Source organism: Leptodactylus fuscus, chromosome 11 (assembly GCF_031893055.1).
Source record: "Leptodactylus fuscus isolate aLepFus1 chromosome 11, aLepFus1.hap2, whole genome shotgun sequence".
NCBI lineage: Eukaryota > Metazoa > Chordata > Amphibia > Anura > Leptodactylidae > Leptodactylus > Leptodactylus fuscus.
This window is the reverse complement of record NC_134275.1, coordinates 40,092,772-40,117,585: the sequence shown is the minus strand read 5'-3', so window position 1 is coordinate 40,117,585 and position 24,814 is coordinate 40,092,772. Positions and strand designations below refer to the sequence as shown.

Genomic DNA, 24,814 nt, shown 5'->3' with positions numbered 1-24,814 from the left:
CACAAACAATGGTGGTCACTGAGTGGCATCTATTCTCCACAGAATGTATACGGAGGGGAGTATATTATATTCTTTACTGGACACTATGACATGTCAGAAAACATCACAGAGACCATCAGAATGGTGGCATACAGTTAGGGCCAGAAATATTTGGACAGTGACACAAGTTTTGTTACTTTAGCTGTTTACTAAAACATGTTCAGAAATACAATTATATATATATAATATGGGCTGAAAGTGCACACTCCCAGCTGCAATATGAGAGTTTCCACATCCAAATCGGAGAAAGGGTTTAGGAATCATAGCTCTGTAATGCATAGCCTCCTCTTTTTCAAGGGACCAAAAGTAATTGGACAATGGACTCTAAGGGCTGCAATTAACTCTGAAGGCATCTCCCTCGTAAACCTGTAATCAATGAAGTAGTTAAAAGGTCTGGGGTTGATTCGAGGTGTGTGGTTTTGCATTTGGAAGCTGTTGCTGTGACCAGACAACATGCGGTCAAAGGAACTCTCAATTGAGGTGAAGCAGAACATCCTGAGGCTGAAAAAAAAGAAAAAATCCATCAGAGAGATAGCAGACATGCTTGGAGTAGCAAAATCAACAGTCGGCTACATTCTAAGAAAAAAGGAATTGACTGGTGAGCTTGGGAACTCAAAAAGGCCTGGGCGTCCACAGATGACAACAGTGGTGGATGATCGCCGCATACTTTCTTTGGTCAAGAAGAACCCGTTCACAACATCAACTGAAGTCCAGAACACTCTCAGTGAAGTAGGTGTATCTGTCTCTAAGTCAACAGTAAAGAGAAGACTCCATGAAAGTAAATACAAAGGGTTCACATCTAGATGCAAACCATTCATCAATTCCAAAAATAGACAGGCCAGAGTTAAATTTGCTGAAAAACACCTCAAGAAGCCAGCTCAGTTCTGGAAAAGTATTCTATGGACAGATCAGACAAAGATCAACCTGTACCAGAATGATGGGAAGAAAAAAGTTTGGAGAAGAAAGGGAACGGCACATGATCCAAGGCACACCACATCCTCTGTAAAACATGGTGGAGGCAACGTGATGGCATGGGCATGCATGGCTTTCAATGGCACTGGGTCACTTGTGTTTATTGATGACATAACAGCAGACAAGAGTAGCCGGATGAATTCTGAAGTGTACCGGGATATACTTTCAGCCCAGATTCAGCCAAATGCTGCCAAGTTGATCGGATGGCGCTTCATAGTACAGATGGACAATGACCCCAAGCATACAGCCAAAGCTACCCAGGAGTTCATGAGTGCAAAAAAGTGGAACATTCTGTAATGGCCAAGTCAATCACCAGATCTTAACCCAATTGAGCATGCATTTCACTTGCTCAAATCCAGACTTAGGGTACATTCACACTGAGTAAACGCTAGCTTATTCTGAACGTAAAACACGTTCAGAATAAGCGGCGTCTAAAGCAGCTTCATTCATTTCTATGGGAGCGGGGATACGAGCGCTCCCCATAGAAATGAATGGGCTGCTTCTTTCACTCCGTGCAGTCCCATTGAAGTGAATGGGGAGTGCCGGCGTGTACGCTCCGGCATGAGCAGAGCTTGCCGTATACGTCGGCACTCCCCATTCACTTCAATGGGACTGCACGGAGTGAAAGAAGCAGCCCATTCATTTCTATGGGGAGCGCTCGTATCCCCGCTCCCATAGAAATGAATGGAGCTGCTTTAGACGCCGCTTATTCTGAACGTGTTTTACGTTCAGAATAAGCTAGCGTTTACTCAGTGTGAATGCACCCTTAAGGCGGAAAGACCCACAAACAAGCAAGACCTGAAGGCTGCGGCTGTAAAGGCCTGGCAAAGCATTAAAAAGGAGGAAACCCAGCGTTTGGTGATGTCCATGGGTTCCAGACTTAAGGCAGTGATTGCCTCCAAAGGATTCGCAACAAAATATTGAAAATAAAAATATTTTGTTTGGGTTATGTTTATTTGTCCAATTACTTTTGAGCTCCTAAAATGTGGAGTGTTTGTAAAGAAATGTGTACAATTCCTACATTTTCTATCAGATATTTTTGTTCAACCCTTCAAATTAAACGTTACAATCTGCACTTGAATTCTGTTGTAGAGGTTTCATTTCAAAACCAATGTGGTGGCATGCAGAGCCCAACTCGCGAAAATTGTGTCACTGTCCAAATATTTCTGGCCCTAACTGTATGTAGTCTTGAAACTGGGCCTTATCGGACTAACAAAAACTGTCCATGTTGCCCATAGCAACCAGAGCCCAACTTTCCAATGAAAACTAAGCCGTGATTGGCTGCTATGGGCAAAATGTTTTATTTTGGGGGACTTTTAAATTTAAAGAGGTTTTCCAGGGAGTATTTATTGGTCCCAGGGATGCTTTTGATGGACCTAGAGGTTCTGGTGACGTGACAACCCACTGGCCATGTGATCAGAAGCAATGGTCGATTCTCCGGGTCGCTCCACCCCCCTTCCATTCCAAACCTTAAATTACCGGTGCTATGTGGGCGGGCTGACTATCGTACAGCCGGCCCCCAAAGAACTACTAATTAATTACCTGTGAGATCAGGGGAGGAGTGAGCGGAGTCACCCGGGGTCCAACAAATGCATTCCCCCAGATAAAGTAAAGAGAATAAATACTCCCTGAACAAGCCCTTTAAGTCTTTTATCTTGAGTCCACATATTGGAGAAAAGATGGATTTTTGTTGCAGAATTTTTATTTTTTTTTGTTTTTTTTAAAGCCAAAGCCAGGAGTGGATTCAGCAATAAGCACTTCCTTTATCTTTGCCAATGCTTTTTAAGCTGCTTTTTGCAACAAAAAAGAAAATTTTCCTGCCATGTGCATCCTCCGCCTTATTTTAGCTGCTCCATTCATTCACATAGCTGCTTTTAAAATTCAGCTGGTTGCCCTTGGAAACAGACAACAATTAAGCTCCATCTGTTGTCAGACGTGCCCTTAGCTCTATCTGTGTAATTGTCATCCCACTTCCTACAATACTCTGCCCTCTGGTGCTAGGAACCCGAGGAATTCAGAATTTTGCTTTGAAGAAGAGTAGAGAAGAAATCATCCTGTAACCCACCGTCAGCGCAGAATAAACAGAATATTTATGGGTCATTGATTTAAAGGGGATTTCTAGTCCCAAATCAAATCATCATCACCAGTATTTGATCTGTAGGCGTCAGACACCCAAACCCCACATAGGTAATCTGTTCTAGCAGCCTTTGGGAGCCATATGGTGCTAGTGTACGGATGGCACAAGTAATAAGAGAGGTGTTGCAGTTCACTGAACCACTACTATTCTATAGCCAGGCCGGCTGCTCCACTCTCATTACTTGCATAGCAGCAGTGCCGGAGCCGGACAACCCCTCTAAGGAGCATCTTAAACAAAACTGAAGAGTTGTGTTATGCCTATTGCAGGGCCTGAAGGGGCGGAGCATGACATAGCTTTTTTTAAAAAAATATTCTTATGTCTTGCTCCACCCCCTCAGGCCCTGCACCAGGCATAACACAGTATACATTCCTCTAATACCTGATGCATTGAGCCTCTTTCACCCTGCAACATAGATAAAGTTTTCTGTGCTTTGTACTTTTCTGGATCTTTAGAATAACACAAGTGAAATCAGAGAACATGGCTGCATCAAGAATGGTTTTATTCTCTGTAGTAATTTTCTGTTTTTCTATAAAAATAAAATATATAAAAATATTAATACTATAAAGACTTCTAGTACGTCTGTGTCCAAGTGTCATACATGGCGGCTGCGACTGTCACAAAACATAGATTTAACAACACTGTTATATTCCATTCCCCTTTGTTACACCTACAATGTGCCATACGATCATATAACATGGGGCCTTTAACCCACACAGATGGGTTATCAGTATACTTTCCAGATCTCCCAGAAGGCTCCTAAGTCTCCCGCAGTCATTTTATATTGGACTTGAGCACTTTATGTACTGTCACCAAGTGACAGAACTGCCAGGACATAACCCAAGATGCCATAAGGAGTACAGTTATAGCTTAGGGATGTCATAAAGGGAGACCCCGGCAGATGAAATTTCTGACTGGATAACTAGCTATATTCTGCCTAACAACCACATTTTTTTAAGGAAGTCCGTAACAAACAAGTCATGGCTATATTACATGAATATCAGATTGTCAGGTGTGGGGTAGTCGAATTTTTAAGAGCCCTGATACATTTCCTTATAGGTAGATTTGCTACACAATTCTACCAAAAAAGCTACATTTTGTGAGTTTTATACAAGTTTGTTAAATGTTCAGTTCGTGAAGACGTTCTGCATAAATACAGCAAGGAAAGGTCCCCAAATGGTCTTCAGTCCTCCCCAGTATACAGGACTAGACCATGAATGTGAATCTACAGGTACTCCTTGTGCTGTTGACCTGGAGACTTGTACATAACCAGCCTGACAGTGACCTTCAGGAGAAGGGTATTATGGCAGTGGATGCTTGGCACATTTCCAAAGACACTGCCCCATACATTGGACAGCCTAAATCTGGCCCTGCCAGGAAATACGTTTAACCAATAGCACAAAATAGTCGACCCATTATCTTTATACAGAATATGAGGTCTCCACTACTGGACTGCTCAAGAGGAGATCTAGTGCAGGTCCTACGGCGTCCCATCAGTCCCACTTTCTGATGTGGAATATTCAATTTCTCGGTGTGAAGGCTTTTTTTTTCTTAGGGCTCCTTTTCTGAAAGACAAGAATTACAGGGTGCCATAATAACATACCAATGTGATTCTAGCTATACAGTAGGGTCAGTCCAGGTGCTGTGTGTTACCTGCGGCCAGGTTCACTGCTGCTTCCTTTACTTTTGAACTCCCGTACTCCATTCACTAGGCCGTATACCTGGACAGAGACAAAAAGTATTGTAAGATTGGAACATGGACTAGTTGGAAATTATACACAAGTAACTACAGACTGTAGTGTATCAAACCCTAGAGGTTCACCAAGGAGGTCTATAAGGGATGTCCAAGATGAACACACGTAATGGCAGAAGAAACAGAAATTCAATTTCTGCAGCCAACCACTTAACAGCATTACTTGCTACTAGCAGGGTGTGCACAGAGGCCTATTCTAGAACAATAGCACTCTGATACATGAAGAACCTAAATCTATGGCACTTTGATCTACATTCTTTATGTAGCAAAGAGCTAGTGTTTTTTTTTAGGTGTCCATGTGCCATTGTTTTACAATATTTGTGTATCAGAATGACGAAGTTTCAAATTCTTTATGCTGAGTGCCAATGTTCTAGATTGTATGTACAGAGTACCATTGTTCTAGATTGTATGTTCAGCCTGCCATTGTTCTAGATTGTATGTTCAGAGTACCATTGTTCTAGATTGTATGTTCAGCCTGCCATTGTTCTAGATTGTATGTTCAGTCTGCCATTGTTCTAGCTTGTATGTTCAGAGTACCATTGTTCTAGCTTGTATGTTCAGTCTGCCATTGTTCTAGCTTGTATGTTCAGTCTGCCATTGTTCTAGATTGTATGTTCAGAGTACCATTGTTCTAGATTGTATGTTCAGTGTGCCATTGTTCTAGATTGTATGTTCAGTCTGCCATTGTTCTAGCTTGTATGTTCAGAGTACCATTGTTCTAGCTTGTATGTTCAGTCTGCCATTGTTCTAGCTTGTATGTTCAGTCTGCCATTGTTCTAGCTTGTATGTTCAGTCTGCCATTGTTCTAGCTTGTATGTTCATTGTGCTATTGTTCTAGATTGTACGTTCAGTCTGTGAATGTTCGAACCACAATTGTTTGTAATTTTTCTAAAGCCCCAGCCAAGTAGTGAAGAAAATTTGCTCTAGATCCCCTTTCTATCGTTACTTTAGAATCCCCAGTGATATTTATCTGGATACAAAAATTATCAGAGAGATATTCTACTATATTCCATACTATGCATGTGACAGTATTCTAGATTCCCAGTTATGAAAGTGCTATTTTTTTAGATTTCCTCAATCTAGAACCATATTTGTGTTTCATTTCCAAAGGTGTAGCTAAAGGGGATGCAGAGGAAGTAAGCGCCATGGTCTCTAGAGCCTTAGTAAAGAAGCCTCATTACAACACAATAGCACACCACTAGTATTTAGCGATAGGACATGATATTTGATCATTTCTTACATTATCCAAAAACATATAAGGTAGATACCAGTATTCAGTATATTAGTCTGGAACTTACATTATTGCATGCCTGGGCCGATTCCTCGTGGTCCTCCTTGTTGGTGCTCACCCCTGGTGGTTCCCCTGTAATTACATTAACAGTAATATTCAGGAGATAATACATCATACAAACTTCTAATACAGTATGTATGATCATCACTAGTGGTTATGGGGGCAATGACGGCAGCTATGGTGTAGAGCAGCAGCCTCCAACCTGTCAGGGTATGTTGAGGCTTGTAGTTTTGCAATAGCAGGAGAGACACAGGTTAGAACAGGGGTCAGCAATCCCCAGCACACGTGCCAAGAGTGGCAAGCAAACCTTATTTCCAGGCAGCCTGAGTCCTCACTGAGCCGTTTCGATCGGACCAAACACGGCTAAAACGAAACAGCTATTATTATACTGTGGGGTCTCTTCAGACCCCATAGTATAATAAGCAGAGCCCCAGGGGAGGTGATGAAAAAAAACAAAAAAAAAAAAACAATGTTACTCACCTTCCCTGCGCTTCAGAGTGGCTCTGTGCTCTGAAGGCGCTTCTGCCTGAAGCAAGAGACTGCTGATAGGGCATCAGGGGTCACGTCTGGCGGCGTCATTACCCCGCGACCCAATCAGTGGTCACCATGTCAGGGAGAAGCGCCGAGGAAAACACAGGGCTGCTGCGGAGCGCAGAGAAAGTAAAAAATTTTATGTTTGTAACCTCTCTTGGCCATACGCTTATTATACTCTGGGGTCTGAAGAGACCACACAGTATAATGGTTAGTGAGTGGCGCAAATTGGAATATTTTTTTAAAAAAAATTAATGTAGATTGTGAGCCCCACATAGAGCTCACAATGTACATTTTTCCCTATCAGTATGTCTTTGGAATATGGGATGGAAATCCATGCAAACACGAGGAGAACATACAAACTCCTTGCAGATGTTTTTTTTGCCCTTGGCAGGATTTGAACGCCAGGACTCCAGCGCTGCAAGGCTGCAGTGCTAACCACTGAGCCACCGTGTGGCCCCCTCAAATTGGAATATTATATAAGTTGGAATATTACACTGTTTGGAGGGGCCGCTATGGGACATAACACTGTATACAGGGGGCACTATGGGACATAATACTATTTGCAGGAGCTGCTATGAGACATAATAATGTGTGCAGGGACCGCTATGGGACATTATTCTGTGGAAAGGTGTGTTTTTGTACAGAAAATGAAGGCATTTTTTTGTGTGCAAAAATGTACCATCTGAACGCAGCTTTACATCAAAGTAAAAGTTCCAGTGGCCTAAGAACAAGACTGCATCTAGATACATATTGTACATACGCTGCTCCTGGACACATACATTTACCAATAATTGGGGGCTGCACATGGACTTTCATTGCTTCTAATCGGAAAGTAAAGCTATGTCCCAGGAAATAGCAGTAAACATGTGTCATAGCATCTGGTGGCAGCATTTCTGTGTAATGGTTTGTGGTATACGACTTTAGTGGTTGTCAGACTTACAATACTGACCGGCACTCAGAGAACCTCATCTTTGATATTTTAGATTAAATTGGTGCGCCAAACAAAAAAAGGTTGCCTACCCCTGGGTTAGAATCTGCTGGTGAAGAGTGACAATGGCAACAGATTCTGAAGTTAAAAATTCTTTAAAAAATATTGGTCCTTCCATGTCTGGACAGTTGGTCAGGTCTTGTCATGTTGATATCATTCCAAATATACAAGTAGTGAATAATTAACATGGTTATGGTGTCAGGCTAGAGGCGGCACAGGGTGTGTGCCCACAGAGGTTACTAGTTTGGCCACCAGCCCAACTATAATAATGGCTATAAATGTAGGCCTTTAGGCTGAGGACACAAGGGGAGGGAATGTAGTGAGTTAACCATAGACTTAACCCACTGCAGTCTCATCCCCATGCTCTGACTTAAAGCCGCCGTGCTAACCAACCACTGGTGTAGGCCCACAGCATGCCAGTTATTGCTGAAGGCTTCACATTTTACTTTCTAGCTTTGCAATGGTTTACCCCTGCAGGTGAGCACCACCAAACACGCAAAAAAAAACAGAATAAGCTGCAGAATTTTCCTGATTGACTTTAGCAGCATGTTCAGACTGTGTTACCCAAGCTAAAAGAGATTGTCTGGTTTAGTGAACTTCCAAACATATGGAGAGTATATGAAATTATTGGGAAAAATAATTCCGCTTTTATCCCCGGAAACAGCGCCACTATTGTCAATAGGTTGTATCTAGTATTACAGCTCAGCCTCATTCAAGTGGGTGCATAACTAATGATGACGATATACTGTATACTAAGGGCTATGTACAAAGGTAATCCTTGCAGTCGGGGATTATCAAACTACTCCCAACAGAACAGGGAGAATCACTGTTGAATAGCACTGGCTGTCGTGTGAGTTGTTTCATGGCTAGTAGCCAGTAAGAAGCTTTCTATTGCTTTCTACCGCTGTTGCTGACTAGTCAGTGAACCATGACAGCACTTTAAAATGTCATATCTAGAGAACAATCCTTTACTATGTCCATGATTCATCATTACTTACTGGGATCAGTAGTCGGCGACGGCTGCTCATATTGGAAATTTTGTACATTGATCTGGAAAGTGAGAAAAAAATATTTCAATGATTTCACAGCCATGTAGTTACATTGCTTCATGCATAGCTTTTATCCTAGAAGAGAATATGGATGTCACAGACCTGTCCCCTGCATATGGTCCCCTCAGAGTACAGAGCTGATAAGTATCAGTGGCTCCATCTCCGCCGTACGTGGTCCATCCATGTACAGTCGACTCTCAATATTACATATCGGTATATAAAGTATATCGGCTATAACGTATATTTTCTCTGGTCCCGACTAATCTACATGTATTTTTATCCTGTTATAACGTAATACGGTTCGCATATAACATAGCTCTTTTTCGGACCCCTGCAGCCAATTGCATGCACTTTTCGCCACATATAATGTAGTACGTTGTGTACAGACGGGCCCCACCCAGCCAATCGCATGCATTTTCTGCCGTGTATAATGTAGTACATTATACGTGCGAGCCTCTGACGAGTCTCTCACTGCATTGCCCTCTGGGTAGATTAGTTCGCCGGAAGCAAGGCATACGTGTCTCGTGTCGTGTGAAGTGCCGGTTTTCGTTGTTTATTGATGTCAGAATGCCTCCCAAAAAGAGGACTAAGTTTACTGTGCAGCAGAAGGTAAGCCTGACATGGAGTTGCACACTGGTAAAGATCGTTTTGTGTCAATTGCATCGCGGTTTGACATAGTTATCGTGAATAACGTATTCGGGGTCTAGCACCGTGAAATACGTTATATACGTATAACATATTCGCCTTATAACGTATTTATTTTCCCGGTCCCGACAATACGTTATATCGAGAGTTGACTGTATATAATACATAGCCATTAGTAAAAGGAAAATGTTTGTTTTGGTACCGTGTTAGCCAGTGGTTATAAAATATATATATTTTATAGCCATTAGTGTAATACTACATTTCACCAGTAGTGGTCGCTGCATTGTCCATATTCAGAAGCCATACCCGTGATGATGAACTGATCACTGGATGTAAGGGTGTAACTATAGGGGAAGCAGTTGCACCTGGGGACCTTATGTTTCAGAGGGTCACATTAGACACAGTGTTATAAATGGCAGCTTGGGCTCCTGTTATATATATAGTGCATCATGACCAAGGAGCTACAAACTACACCTCTGGTTGGGCGGCTTCACTGCTAAAAGGGGACTGTCTCACAATATTCTCAGGTAGTTTGGTTACTAGACAACACCCAAATAGTCGACCGTGCTGGATCTCCACATTCCTATGGTCAGTGACTATATAGTGATAGGTGAAGGCGTAGCTTGAAGCCCCAGGGCCCCAATACAAAATATAAAGTGAGGCCCCTCTTTACCCTATGCCATTTAAAATAGAGGTATATCTATTACGGTCTGGGGCGCGGTAGCGACTGCTAGTTCTGCACCCCCTATACCTACACCCCTGATGGAAGAGCTGATGGTGTTAATACATATCGCACTTTACATTTCCAAGTATTGAAGTCTATAATGTCATTTTAGTACTGTGGTTGTGTTACGGGGCTGGATATCCCTAAGCCAGAGGGGGTCTTTAAAGTCATGTCCAAACCCGCTCACCCTTCATTATATATGAGCTCTTAGATTTACTTACTTCCTGGGAGCTTCGCGAGGAAAGTTCATCTGGATCAGAGGACTGAAGGGGACACAAAGAGACAAGTTACTCCATGTTTGCAGCTATAAATAACCTGACTACACAAAGGAAGGCATTATTAGGTCTCCTAACATAACAACCGGTGTTGCCCAGGTGCCTCTGTACAAGGAGTAGTGCCTGGAGGGTTATGGAGCTCACATGCGTATCAGTACATTGTGTGATGTTGTTATAAGTACGGTATGCTCTTTTTGCTTTGTCTGCCTAGTGAGGTAGTCAGGGAGGAGGAGCTGAACTAGGAGGAGGAGGAGCTGAACTAGGAGGAGGAGCTGCTAGACAGGGAGCCTTGGAGGAAGCATGGAATAAACAGTTCTGATCCATAAAAGTCATTATTGCATCGGTGACTTACTCCAGGTGACCTGCATGCTCACTACAACACTACACACAGGACCCTTGTATGCAGTGTATAGGTTTACAGCTTTATACACCATTCACCACCAAAGCTGCAGTCAGAATTTTTCAAATTGCAGGTTATTCATCAAGTTGGTGATGTCAGATTTCCAATCCAAGCTTTCTCTGGTGAGGTTCATTATGGGAAATGAAGTGCTTAGAGCAAAACACATGGACTGGTGTGAATTTCATGGCCATTTACCATCCACCACTGCTTTATGCCCAGCGTTTTGCCTGGAGTGTTCCTTTCATGCTTTGGCAGGATCCACTGTACATTAATGGCGCATGTGCACTGGAGCAATATGGCGTATTTGAAGCATGTGGCAGCTGTATTATACGCAGACCCCCACAGCCATTAGTTACGATCTGTGATCACACCTATCGTGGCTGTTTAACCACTTAAATGCCACAGTCATATTTGCCCATGGTGTCTAAGCAGTTACATTGCATGGTACTTGCCATCTTTAAAAGGTAATCAGTCAAGGTGGATCAGAGGGGTCAGTGCCCCCAAATCGCCCTGTTCCATAACACAATCTGCAGTCACATTAAAAATACATTTTATACCCACCTATTGGCTGTACCGCCCGCGCCAGCGCAGTTCTTCAGTGAAGCAGAAGGAATACACCTCTACTTCAGATCGCATGTGTCGCACCTCATGCACATGCGTAGTGAGGACAACATGTACTTTCCCCAGCTTCAGTGAAGAACTGCGCATGCGCTGGTAGCATCAGAGAGGAGACAGATGAGACTCATCTCTAAGTATAATGATTATTTATATGTAGCCCCGGATTGCTTTATGGGCAGTTTGCAACACTAAACCCCACGGTCCAGGAGGACCTGTAGATGGTTTAGGGTCCTAAATTGCCCAGACAGGTTCACTGTAAAATGATCAACCTTCAGTAAGTTGCTAGCTATCATGACAACCTTTAACATGTGGATACCCAACATCATAAGGAGGCACCAGTCTGTTTTTGTGGCAGCCAGGAGTGTAGTGAAGGCCTGTCATCATATATAGTCATATACTGTATACAGAAATATTGCAGTTTATTATAGGAACGATCAAACAATTACAGGTTCCCCAATTTTACATACAAAAATAAAGTATCTGAAAATTTGATATCCCTGTAATTGTACTTATTGTATTGATGGGGGTCTGAGTTGTTGGACCCCCATCACTTTGCAGGTTATCCCTTATGCTGTGGATAGAGGATAACTTACCCAGATGGGAATATCCCTTTAATACAATTATTTTTCTGATGTACTTATGCTCTACTTCTTGTAACGGAGATTTTTCTACACTTAATCTTCACAATTTTCTATCCCATAATAAATATCAATAGAAAGAATTTGTAGTTTTACATATGGAAAAAGTCATTTATTTATCTTTTTATAAAAACGGTTCACAATTATGAGAACAAATCGTATGGCAAAACAAGCTGAAAACAGAACCAGATCACCCCTGTGCACTCAAAGTACTAGATAGAAACACATACTAGGAATAAGTCGGATCTGTCTAGGCTTCTTGTTGACAGTTTCCAGTTAACAGCAGAAGAAAATAGCTTTATAACAGGGTCATGAATTCTATGCAGGTACATGCCTGCTTGTTTTATGGTCTGCTCAGCTGCTGCAGAACCTCATTATGAGGAGGAACATTCATTGGATATGCCCAATATTTACTGACTGATCTGAAACTGTCTCATCCTTTTTGTAAACGTTTGTAAGTTTGAGGCATGTAGTATGATGTTCTGCAGCAGCTGAGATGAGTATTAGATTCTGTACACAAGGCCAATTAGGGGTTAACCCAGGTGGACAGAACTCTACTGCAGGAAGACATAAGGCGGCATTTACAAGATGTAACGCGGCGTTGATTCAGACACGATAACTCGCGTAAGAATCAGCGCTGCAAAACAAAATTCCATTGAATTCAATGGGTTCCGTTTAACGTGCGTAACACATTGAAATCAATGGGAGGCTTTTTAACCCATTGATTTCAATGTGTTACGCGCATTAAACGGAACCCATTGAAGTCAATGGGATTCTGTTTTGCAGCGTAGATTCTTACGTGAGTTATCGTGTCTGAATCAAAGCTGCGTTACATCGTGTGAATGCCCCCTAAATAGGGCCTAAGGGGCTGCGGAGTGAGTAGGCCAAACTACCAATTAATTCAGTAAAAGCCTAGTGATTGTATTTCTATGAAAGCAACTATGGACGGTAATGTAGGTGAGACACGTAGCATCCAATCTGCAGGAATAGGCAATAAGTTACAATACCAAGGCGGTAGTGTGATGTACTCAGTGAGGCGGAGACGAAGACTGCTGAATGTGTAATCTAAACCTATTATAAGTCATTTACCACCTGCTCTTTAAAACCTATGCACACCATATAGACATCTTTCTATGATGTAGTGTCATACCATCAGATGACCAGAAGGTGTCACTGTTGCCTAGCTTTCTGGTATAGAATTATATTAGGAGTGTCTTTGCATCTTTGGAAATAAAATCCACCCCACAGAAGCACCAATACGAGACTGAAATGTTGGACCCCAAATACAAATGATATTACTGAGGGTTTAGGATATTCTGTACCAGCGCTGGCGAATCCGTCCTTTTCAGTTTAGTCTCCAGAGCTAAGAGTTTGCCCTCGCTTCTGAATAGCTGGATCTGAAGGTCGTCGCACCTTTCTCCTAGTTCACGAATCTGTTTTCTGTACAAGTCTTTCTCTGTAAGACTCTTGGTGTACTGCTTATAGAACTGTTCTCGTGTAGCAATGGCCTAAAACAAAGAGAAAAATTATCAAAAAATTAAGTATCTTTCTATACAATTACATCTTATAACATCAAATATCTGAAAGGGTCTGTACAGGATTAGAAAAAATGGCTGCTTTTTCCAGTACAGCGCCACACTTGTCCATAGGCTGTGTCTGCTATTGCAGCTCAGTTTCATTGAAGTGAATGGAGTTAAGTTGCAATACCACACAGAAGGAGTAATGTATTGCTGCCCGCATCCTCCACCAACAGTACTGAAAGCCACCAGATCATCATAACAGATGCACCTTCATCTATGCCTTTAATGGATCTCACCAGTATCAGGCAAAACTTCCTAGCTCCTATCTATCCAGTCTAAAAACAGTGTGAACTGGGTCTTAGAAGGTGATGCGGTTCTTACCTGGTTCCGCTCACTGCATACCTCCTCCATCTGCTGTAGTATAGCTTCAATGCGTTCTTTGTACATCCTTGAGTCTTTCTTTAGTGTGGTGCACTGCAGTTCTAGAACGTCCTTCTCTTCCAAGTACTGAGGACAGAACAGACATTCATGAATGACAAATACAAATTTATTTAAAAAAATTTCAAACTTTAAAATTTTTATTCCCCACTAAGAATATATAGACTTGAAGTCACTTTGCAGCAAAATGAATGTAATTCTATGGAGAAAGCTGCACCAGGAAGACAAAGCAGAGGAATCTGAATAATAATAAAAAAATAAAAAACAATCACATGTATTAATAAATATATAAATAAATATCTTTTTCCCAATGTGGTGGTTCAGGTTGCATACAGACGATCAGATTGGGTGCAGTTAAAACAGCATGTAGGTTTGAGATGGTTTTTGGTTCAGTTTTGCATTTTACAAGTCAAACAGTTTCACGTGTAAAATAAAAAAAATGCAGCAAAAATAACATCAAAACTGCGTGAAGTTTTTTCCAATGAAGCTTTGATGAAGTTTTTATCCAACCTGTCTGAATGCACCCTAAAGGGTTTTCCACAGCATCTCCAATAATGATCAAGTGTCTTTTATTGTTGTGACCCACTGCCAGGCATGTTGCGCCCTACTGTAACTTGTCAGAGGGTAGCCCCTCACCCATAGAGAATTCCCATGTTTAGTGAACTAGCCTAATGATAGCGGATCTATACAGCAGCAGACATCATTATAGTGGGCTCCCATGTATAGACCAGCCACCTTATCTCTGAGGTCCTCAGCTTGTCTCAGGCTCATCTTAAGGGTGTAGATGTTATTAACCAGTTCCTGATGTTGCTCCAGGGCCTCCCTGCGATCATTCTCCAGATCCTGGATGTATAATTTTGTCTTCTCCCCAGTCATGTTTTTTGGTAAATTCTGAAATAGTTAAGAAATAAAAACTATCATCATCTACTTGAATTTAAATTGAAAACACCACAAGACTTTGAGTGTCGGAACTACAAGTCTACAGCAGGATATCAACAGCAGACAATATGCAGCAAACCCACCTGTTGGGTAGACATGAAGTCCCACCCACTTATGCCATTAAGCCTATATGCCCGCCCCCAAGGTGCCCCCTACCTGCAGAGGAGTGTTATCTTGTTCCTGTAGCCTTGCTTTCAGAAGCTCATTCTCTCTCTGCAGTTCGTAGATGACATCCTGACTCGGCTGCTTCTCGATGGCGTTTTTTAGCTTCATGGTCTGCTTCCTCTCCAGCTTACAGTCATCCTCAGCCTTCATCAGGTTATGTTTCAGCTTCTCTATCTGCATGTGGTTGAGGGAAGAAAAGTAGCACAAATAAAGTTACCTGTAGATTAGCCTAGTATTCTCCAAATGATATACATCTGCATTATATACAAAGCAGGAAGCAAGATCAGGTCCAAGAAAGAACAATCCCTCACCAAAAATCACGACTGTAACATACAATCTGGCATTTATATTGCCCTATGACTACCCACAAGAGGAGGGGGGGGGGAGGCATTCAAATCTAGAACCAACCACAAGTTGGCATCCTATTTTATAAAAGCCACCAAAAGTCACTGTCCTCAGCAACAAGACACAGCAGGCACCTTCCTTTGCAGCAAGCTCTTTCCTACAACCAGCTATTAAGGGACACATTTTTGTAAAACCAACCCTGGCAGGGGCACTCTCCTCCACCGCCAGCCCTGGCAGGGACGCTCTCTTCTGTCACCAGCCCCCACAGTGGTACCTCCCCTCTACCACCAGCCCTGGCAGGGGAGCTCATTTCTACTACTACTACCACCAACACCAACCTCAAGCTGTAACTCTCGGCTTTTCATGAGGGCAGTATTCCTCTCGTCGCTCTGTCGGGCGTACTTCATGGCCAGCTCATAGTTCTCATCCTTGCACTTCTTGAGTTCTTTGTTTAAGTTGTCTACCTCCTCTTTCATCTTGAGGACCCTCTCCTGGTGTTTCCTCAACTCGCTGTCCTTCACCTGCATTTGCCGGATGACGTCATCCTTCTCCTGAAGTACAGCGTGCAACTCTTTGTATTTTCTCCTTTCCTCCTGGATAGTTTGTTGGACCTTTAACATTTCGTTCATGAGGAGGTGGGTGAGGCTGGATTCTCCAGCTGTGTCTATACAAGAGAGCCATAAGAAAATAAAATACTGCACTAATTCCTAGCGCCACATCTGCCCACAGGCTGTGTGTGATGTTGCAACATAGCTTCATTCACTTCAATGTAGCTGTTTTGCAATACTAGACACAATCTGTGGACGGATGTGGAGCTACTACTGGAAGAAAAAAACATTCTATATCTAGCCCTGGACAACTCCTTAAAGAGTCAGCATTTTAATAAGGAACCGGTATGTTATACAGACACGTTTTTGGGTCAAGTGATGCCAGCTGGCAGGAAATCCAGCATCATACCTAGCAATATGAAGCCGATAATTATACATACACATCATCATATGTACATACTTTTAGCTTGTTGTCATCGCGGCGCCTATGAGACATATGTTACACATCTATTACGAAGCAGGTTTCTCTTATAATACCAGCGTGTGCCCCATCTAATCCCAGTGGTTACATCTTGGCTGCTCTTCAACTTATTGTGGATCTACGAGAGTTAACCATCGATAACCCATGCTTAGGATAGCTCCGCTGTTTGCAGAGACTGCAGCATTTGAGTGAGTGCCAAAACCCCTTCTCTGAAAACCAAGCAGGAACTTTCAATAGCAAGGGGAAACCCCATTTACATGTAGGGGATGCAGACCGTCATCGAACTGGAAACAGAATCAACGCCACATTCCAAGTCATACTCTCAAATATGGTAACGGAATTGGCGCAATGTATCCTAAAATCAAATGCATCTATGTGTGTGTTCCATTCACTTTACTGCACCGGACATACAGAGGTTTTGGATGGCCATCATTCGGCCATCTATTTAACAATAGGATCATTCATGAAAATCATCTTGCCATCAATAACTAAACTACCAGGGGACATTTTAGAAAAGGAGTGGCGCAGATTTATTGAGACTGGAGTATGGTATGCCAGTCTTAATAAAGAAAAAATATTTTTGTACAGTGTTAGCCACTGGATATGAAATATAAAAAGATATGAAGTATATAAAGACCCCGAATGATGCAGGGGACAAGTGTCCTATAAGGTAGCTCTGGACTCTTCAAAAATCATCCGCACATCCCAGCATCAGAATGGAAATCTGTGCCAGTTAGGAACTGGAGTAAATTTCCACTACAACTCACATCCAGAATGGGGGACTGTGGCACACGCCTGGTGCATGGAAGGACCTTGTGCCAAATGTGTACCACAATATCATCCATGTACATCAGAAAACTGGTGTAGCGGGAGTGATAAATCTTCCCCAAGTGAGTCTACACAAGTGGGACAATTGCAATCACTCAAGCTACACATTGACATTTTTGTCTAAAAATTTCCACTACTGAGTATCTGTTTTTGGCAGACTAAAATCAGCTGTCGGCCAGCAACAAAACCAACCGCTTGCAGCATCCACATGTCAGATTTTCCACGTCTCGGCCACCAAAAAGAATGAATCAGCATAATGTGTACGGTTAGCTTTAGCGCTGTAGAGTAGGGATGTAAAGAGAAGCCGCTCTGATGCTTCCAGGTACTTTACTAGCTATGCTGGTGCCCTAAACATCACATTCTATGGTGTCACACAATGGCTATAACACCTAGATAACATCTTTAACAAGGTTCCATTCTCTATTTATACATGGAAGGGGTGCGGCAATTTAGGGAGTGTCAAGGCCAGTGACAGATAACCAGAATAAACTAAGACAAACAAAGCAAGCAGAGACATGATAAGTTTTACCTATGATCATGGAGAAAACGCGTGTCGGCTCTTTTCCAGTAATCTTCAAGTATAGGTGAGGGTAGTACAGTTCCAGACTCTCCAGGAAGGCGCTATATCCTTTACATCCAGTTTTCTGGAGGATATCCAGTAACATACCTGTACAGGGGTGAATATCGGGACAATCAGTGCAGACAGAGGTGTGACACAGCCAGTAATAGTCATCAGTAGTGCGGACACATGTACACGGAAATATCTCTTTAGTCCTCGGCCAGTCGCCATCTCCGCTGAAATGGGTGAAGACCACCCTAAGGCTGTATTCATACTGCCTAGCAACAAGTAGAGTTGACCCACCTGGCTGTGCACAGTCATCTATGCCGCAGGTGATGGTGTGTCACCATACCGCCTGCACTTCCTGCATGGAGACCAGTGCCAAACACTGGCATAGAAAGTATTCAGAGGGTTTCAGTCATGAACCTAAAACTCACCCACTTTCCTCTTGCGGATGACAAGGCTGGGGTCATTGAACACTTTCTCTTCGTCATCGCTGTTAAGGACGCGGCACTGGCGAAGGTATGGGGTTATCCGGTTAGGATCTATAATGGAGATCAACTTAACTCGGTAACAGTCCAGCTTATTCCAACACTCCTCATCTTCATCTTCAGACATGATGGAAAGATGTCAGAGGGAAATACCTAGACAGAAGGAAACAGGTTATTATTTCTGTGCTGGACAGCAGTGATGTGCCATATGTGTGTAACTACGGGGGTGGTGGGCACAGCAGCTGCCATGGGGCCAAATTAAATTATCTCTGTACTGTGACATCACTGTGTGTATTATCCTGTACTGTGACATCACTGTGTGTATTATCCTGTACTGTGACATCACTGTGTGTATTATCCCTATACTGTGACATCACTGTGTGTATTATCCCTGTACTATGATATCACTATATATTATCCCGATACTGTGACATCACTGTGTATATTATTCTTGCACTATGACATCACTATATATTATCCTGGTACTGTAACATCACTGTGTCACAAAAGCTTCAAACTTGGACCTAAAAACAATACAGGGTTATGAAAGTAGATTCCTAAAACTGTGATACAGAAACTGTAAGGCTTTGAGGACTTCTGCAAATGCAAAGACCTGAGCTGGCCTTCTGCAAACTATCCTAGCAAAAACTGCCCAACAAGCAAGAAAACTGCATATTCAGCTATTTTATCAGTTTTGAAATTAGTTGCTTTTTCCACATCTATGTCCACCCAGGACTCACTGAGCTTCTAAGCAATAGACCTGATAGGACTTTCCTTCTGAGCCACCAGAATTGCTGGTCCAACTGTTTTCATAGTAAAGACAGTCTGTCTTTACAAGTCTTAGGTGGTATAGCACCCCACTGGACGCCACCCTGGGCACTGACCATCCAGTACCTAGTGCTAAACACAGCTCTGCTCTCCCTACAATGTCTTTGTATGTGTAGTGCAATAGTATACATACCCAGCATATATGCTAATGCACACCTTTGTTTTAACCTGCACAATGGAGTTCACTTAGCCATTATTGACGTAATGTTTATTAGTATTATGGCGTCAGGGCTTTCACTCTATATTTGGTTGCTTGCTATACATTGCCCAATATATAGATCTTTTATGAGCCCTTGTTTTGCAGACTTTAACCAAAGAAGTCAAAGTTTTATTTTTTGCGGCACAACGCAGACTTTTTACGTCATCGCCAGTACTCAGTAAGTATAGGGTTACAGCTAAAGATAATGCAGACTACACTGAGCCATAGCATGAAGATCATTGACATCCAGTCCCTGACCCATATATTGATACAAATGTCTTGCTGGGTGGAATAATATTATTAATTTTTTTATTATTAATTATTATTATTATTATTAATAATTAATAATAACGACAACGGATAATAATGTAGTAATAAAAATAATAACAGGTAATATAAATGGCTATGGCAGCTGGGAAGCAAAGGGTTAACTGCAAAACGGCAGGATGAAATATATAATCCAGTCTGTGATTCATTGCCCTGGATCTGAATCAAGGCCTGGTAGTAACTTCTAACTCTGCACCCCCTGCACAGATATTAGATAAAGCTGTACACATTCAGTACAGAATTATTTCTGTTTACTTTTGGACCCAACACATTAATGCTCTGCTTGGACAGCCATTGATTCAATAGACACTGTGCAATACCTTGTATCTCCTGTGATGGCGCTGCAGGGAAATCAAATGCCTGCTGCCAAGGTAATCCGTATTCGATTGTCGGTATCCCCACTGATCACAATACCAGGGGTCCCATGTCCCCTGCTCAGCAGCAGAGCCGATTGTGTCATTTTATACCAGAAGCACAGATGATGAGGGGTTAATATTGCTAGATTTACCTGCAGTCATGGCCAATTTAATTTCCTATGCGAGTTGCTCAATGGCAGCACGTGGAAGCAAACAACTGAGGAGAGCAGAGATTACAAGTCCTAGCTAGTTCTCCACTTTGGATAATCCACCGTCATATACCCTATTGAGGAATTCTGGGTTAATAGAGGGGGGCCCGTGGTTTAGGATCCTCATTTCTTGGAATGGAGGACCAGAGTGGTCATGCATTACACAGACCATTTTGATTTTAATGCACACTGTGTAATGCATCATTTGTCCTGTGGTGGTGCTGCAGGGAATCCAAGTATGATTCTCCAAATATTACTTGCTGTCAATGCACCCTTCAACAAACTGGTATTGCCCAACGTGGAGGACCCCTTTAAGTCTAATGACAGCTCATGCGGAAAAGCAGGGGTTTTTTTGCTGTTGCAAATTTTGCTGATGTTTTTTGGCCAAGGCCAGGCGTGGATTTAGCAAAAGGCAGATGTGAAGCGCTTCCTTTATATTACCCATTTTTTTACAGTACTTTTGGCTTTGACTAAAAAATGATGCAGCTTTTCTGCAAGGTGTGGCCTCAACCTTAAGGCGTTTCTCAGGACTTAAAGGGGTTGTTCTGTTATGAACAATATTCTACATCCATATCCACAGAACAGCAAAAAAATAAAATAAAAAATCAACTGCTTTTCCGCATGAGCTGTCATTAGACTTAAAGGGATCCTCCACTTTGGGCAATACCAGTTTGTGATTTCCTATGCCCATTGACTTCAACGAGACCTTTGGGTGGAATCCGTCCAAAAAAGATCGACCAGGATGCTTATTTCCCCCCTAGCAGAAAGTTAAGTATCTGTCTCCCATGTGAATCTAGCCCAAGACTTCCATGCAAAACCACAGTTGACACTGTACTATCCCAAGTAGTAAGGCTATAATCACATGCAGCAGATTTGGTGATGAAAGCTCTGTGCCTGTTCTGTTAAGGAACAGTTGCATTATTTCTGCAAAAATTCTGCTACATGTGAATATACCCTAATAGGACAATCTGAGCTCTGCTACATCTGAATATACCCTAGAACAGGGGTGGGCAATTAATTTTCCCATGGGGCCGTATAAGAAATTGAAACTATGCTAGAGGGCCGCACCACGACAAATTTAGCTCCACCCACTTCTACGTTGACTCCGCCCATTCCCAATCATCTTTCCATGCGCCCCCACACAGTATAATCCTCCTACAGTCACCCGTACATTATATGCCCCCACATTATAATGTTCCCTTCCAACTGTCCCACAGTATTAGGTCCCTCTCCTGGTGTCCCAGTATAAACTGGTGGAAACTAGAGGGGACATGAAACTGGAGCAGCTGGAGGGGGACATTAAACTGTGGGGGTAGTTGGAGGGCGGCAATAAATTGACAGCTGGAGCGGGACATGAAACTGGGGGCAACTAGAGGGGGACATTAAAATCAGGAAGCTGGAAGCAGACAATAAATCGTAGGGGTAGCTGGAGGGTGACATTAAACTGGGGGCAACTAGAGGCAGACAGGTCCCCCTACAGCTTCCTCCACGGTTTAATGTCCCCCCAGTCTAAGTGCCCTCTTCATCTTCCCCCAGTTTCATGTCCCCCCCCCCCTCCATTTCTCCCTCAGTTTCATATCCCCCTTTATTTTCCCCATTTCATGTCCCCCCCTCCATCTCTCCACCAGTTTCATGTCCCCCCCAGTTTCATGTCCCCCCCTCCATCTGCCATCTCTGCCCTAGTATAACATTCCCCTTCCATCTCTGCCCCTAGGTTACTGAGACACACACACACACACACATATATAGACAGACAGACACACATATAGACACGCACACATATAGACAGGCACACATATAGACAGGCAGGCACACATATAGACAGACAGGCACACATATAGACAGGCAGGCACACATATAAACAGGCAGGCACACATATAGACACACACACATATAGACAGGCAGGCACACATATAGACACACACACACATATAGACAGGCACACATATAGACAGGCAGGCACACATATAGACACACACACACATATAGACAGTCACACATATAGACAGGCAGGCACACATATAGACAGTCACACATAGACACACACACATTCTCTCTCTCTCCACCCTGCAGCTCACCTTACATCTCTCAGTACTTTATGACACGCTCCACATCTCCATCTTCGGCCGGCACTAAGGCACGCCCCCTAGACACGCCTCCCTAGTCAAAGCTGTGCGGGCCGGACTGAATCAGTAAGAGGGCCGGATATGGCCCGCGGGCCGGACTTTGCCCAGGTCTGCCCTAGAAGGACAATCCTAGCTCTGTTACATGTGCACATGAAAGATATGCAGCACAAACAGGGTAAGCTCGCCAAGACAAAACTTTTTTTTCTTTTTATCATCACACAACGCGTAATAAAATCCAACATGTGCGTCAATACTTTTAGCAAACCAAACATACCCAGACTTCACAAATAATACTAGAAATTCTTCCAAACAGCCATGGTATACAGTTATGCTATCTTTATAGTTGTTATTTCAGTGCTTAATCTGTACATACCTTATCAGTGTGGGTTTGTCAGTCTTCACTGCTGATCAGGAATTCTATTCATCTATGACTTTTTACTTGTGCTAGATTTCCATAATGGTGCAGCCTGGAAATAAGGTCATAGGGAGATGGTATTGGTATTGTTCCATCAGTAAGCTGGATATAATTAGAAAGAATTTACAATTGCCCTTAGGGTAAAAAGAGAAGCCTCACGTGCGTCAAAACAGGGAACAATTCCAGTAAACAAGCGACTTATTAATGAAACACTCTTGGCTGCTGAGCACACAAGGATGCTGGAATTGGCGCAGCTCTGTTAGTATAATGGCAGCCAAATAGCACTGTATGCAGCATTAGGGTCCATTCACATGGAGAAAAATGGTGAGGAATTTGGTGTGGAATTTTCCACGCTGAAAATAAAGCCTCTCATTGATTTTAATAGATTTTTTTTCCCCTAGCGGAAAATTCCGCTAACGGAAAAAAAAGCTAGCAGCACCCATTGAAGTCAATGGGAGACTTTTTTTTCAGCGTGGAAAATTCCACACCAAATTCCTCCCCATTTTCCTCCGTGTGAATGGACCTTTATATTGTCCAATACCTGACGGATTTCAGTAGTAAACATGTAATACTTCATTTGTCCTGTGGTGGCGCTGCAGAGAAATACAACACTTTTGTGTCAAGTTTCCCCTAAAATTTACAGCTGGGGTGGTCTCAGCTCTGGAACAACCTATGATAAGGTTATCATCAGTCAGGGGTGTAGCTTTAGGGGGTGCAGTCGTAACAATCGCAACCGGGTCCTGAAGTGTGCGGAGGGCTCAAAGGCCTCTTTACAACATAATAGGACACTTGTATTATAGATCGCACATGGTAAGTGGGGGCCCGATTATATGTGTTGCCTAAGAGTATTAAGTTACGCTTCTGTTATTCATGGACCCCTTTAACAAAAATCTATTTTTTCAAAGAGGACGGCCCCTTTAAGCTCAAATTCCTAAAAGTGCCGCCTACCTGAAGAGCTGCTCATAACAGATGCAGATATTACCGGATGCTCTGACAGCTGGAGATATGCGAGGTATTGTATAGTATCAGTTCATGGGCAATAACAATACAAGACAAGGGAATGTATTCACCACCACTACATCTATGGAATAGTCACTGACTAGAACCACATACTGATGCTCAGTGACGTCACAGAAGTCCAGTCAAGTAAGGCTATGTTCACACCTATGTCGGAGTCTGGTACAGAGACTAGTACAAATCCCAAATAATAAAAATCCTGAAAACCCATCAATCAATGTGTATATAAATAACAGACACCCGACTGACCCCCCATTATGGTCAATGGGGCCCCGGGGATCCGTTCCTGTCAATCCTTTTGTTTTCCAGTGCTTCAGGTCCTCCAAGGGACAAATCAAAGCAGATGTGAACATGGCTTAATAAACAGTGGCAGAAATAGGTGGTGGATCCATCTGCAAACTTATGTTCTTTTTATATAGTTTACAGATGTAGCAGAGCTGACGTTGTCGTCATTGAGCTCTCTGCATAGTTTGCGCACCTTTGTAATGGGTAGAGCGTAGCAGCTGTCTTATGGAAACTACAAATAACACGGTGCTATCATGGTGAGCAAGGAGTGCCAAGTAACAAACTTAGCTCTGCTGTGCGTCGCTTCATACTACAGCACCAGTAACACAGAGGATAGTGTCAAGTGAGCAGAAACTGACCTGCATGAAGGTTTTCAGGTACCGGGGCTCATCTAGACGTCTGGTCCCATGTGAGAGGCAGAACGTAGTACTAAGGTGCAGAGGTTATAGACAGGGCTGGCACAGGGAGGAGCGCTGAACACCTACTTCCTTGTAGGCAGAAACATTCCTCACTGCAGCTGTTTCCTACGTCTCAGCTCCTCAAAAAAAAAAAACAAACTATTTATATATTAGACATGCACATAGAAAACCCACATGTACCTGAATGGCACCGAATGACCAGTAACTGCTCCAAACTGGTAGAGCACCATGTCATCAGATATCCAGATCTCCCTTATGT

The 24,814-nt window shown here is 42.8% G+C and overlaps 1 protein-coding gene across 1 annotated transcript; it reads right to left on the bottom strand.

Annotated features, from left to right (window-relative positions):
- Nucleotides 1–3,728: 3,728 nt before the first annotated feature.
- On the bottom strand, nt 3,729–24,671 carry CARD9 (caspase recruitment domain family member 9). Its single transcript, XM_075258981.1, has 14 exons — nt 24,496–24,671; nt 22,793–22,886; nt 18,321–18,527; nt 17,854–17,991; nt 15,806–16,131; nt 15,114–15,296; nt 14,754–14,909; nt 13,962–14,087; nt 13,383–13,568; nt 10,351–10,392; nt 8,710–8,761; nt 6,197–6,261; nt 4,799–4,866; nt 3,729–4,710 (listed from the first exon to the last, which is right to left on the bottom strand). The coding sequence occupies exons 3-14, from the start codon at nt 18,499–18,501 to the stop codon at nt 4,626–4,628; spliced, it is 1,608 nt and encodes a 535-aa protein (XP_075115082.1). The 5' UTR covers nt 18,502–18,527; nt 22,793–22,886; nt 24,496–24,671; the 3' UTR covers nt 3,729–4,625.
- Between the last annotated feature and the right edge of the window lie 143 nt (nt 24,672–24,814).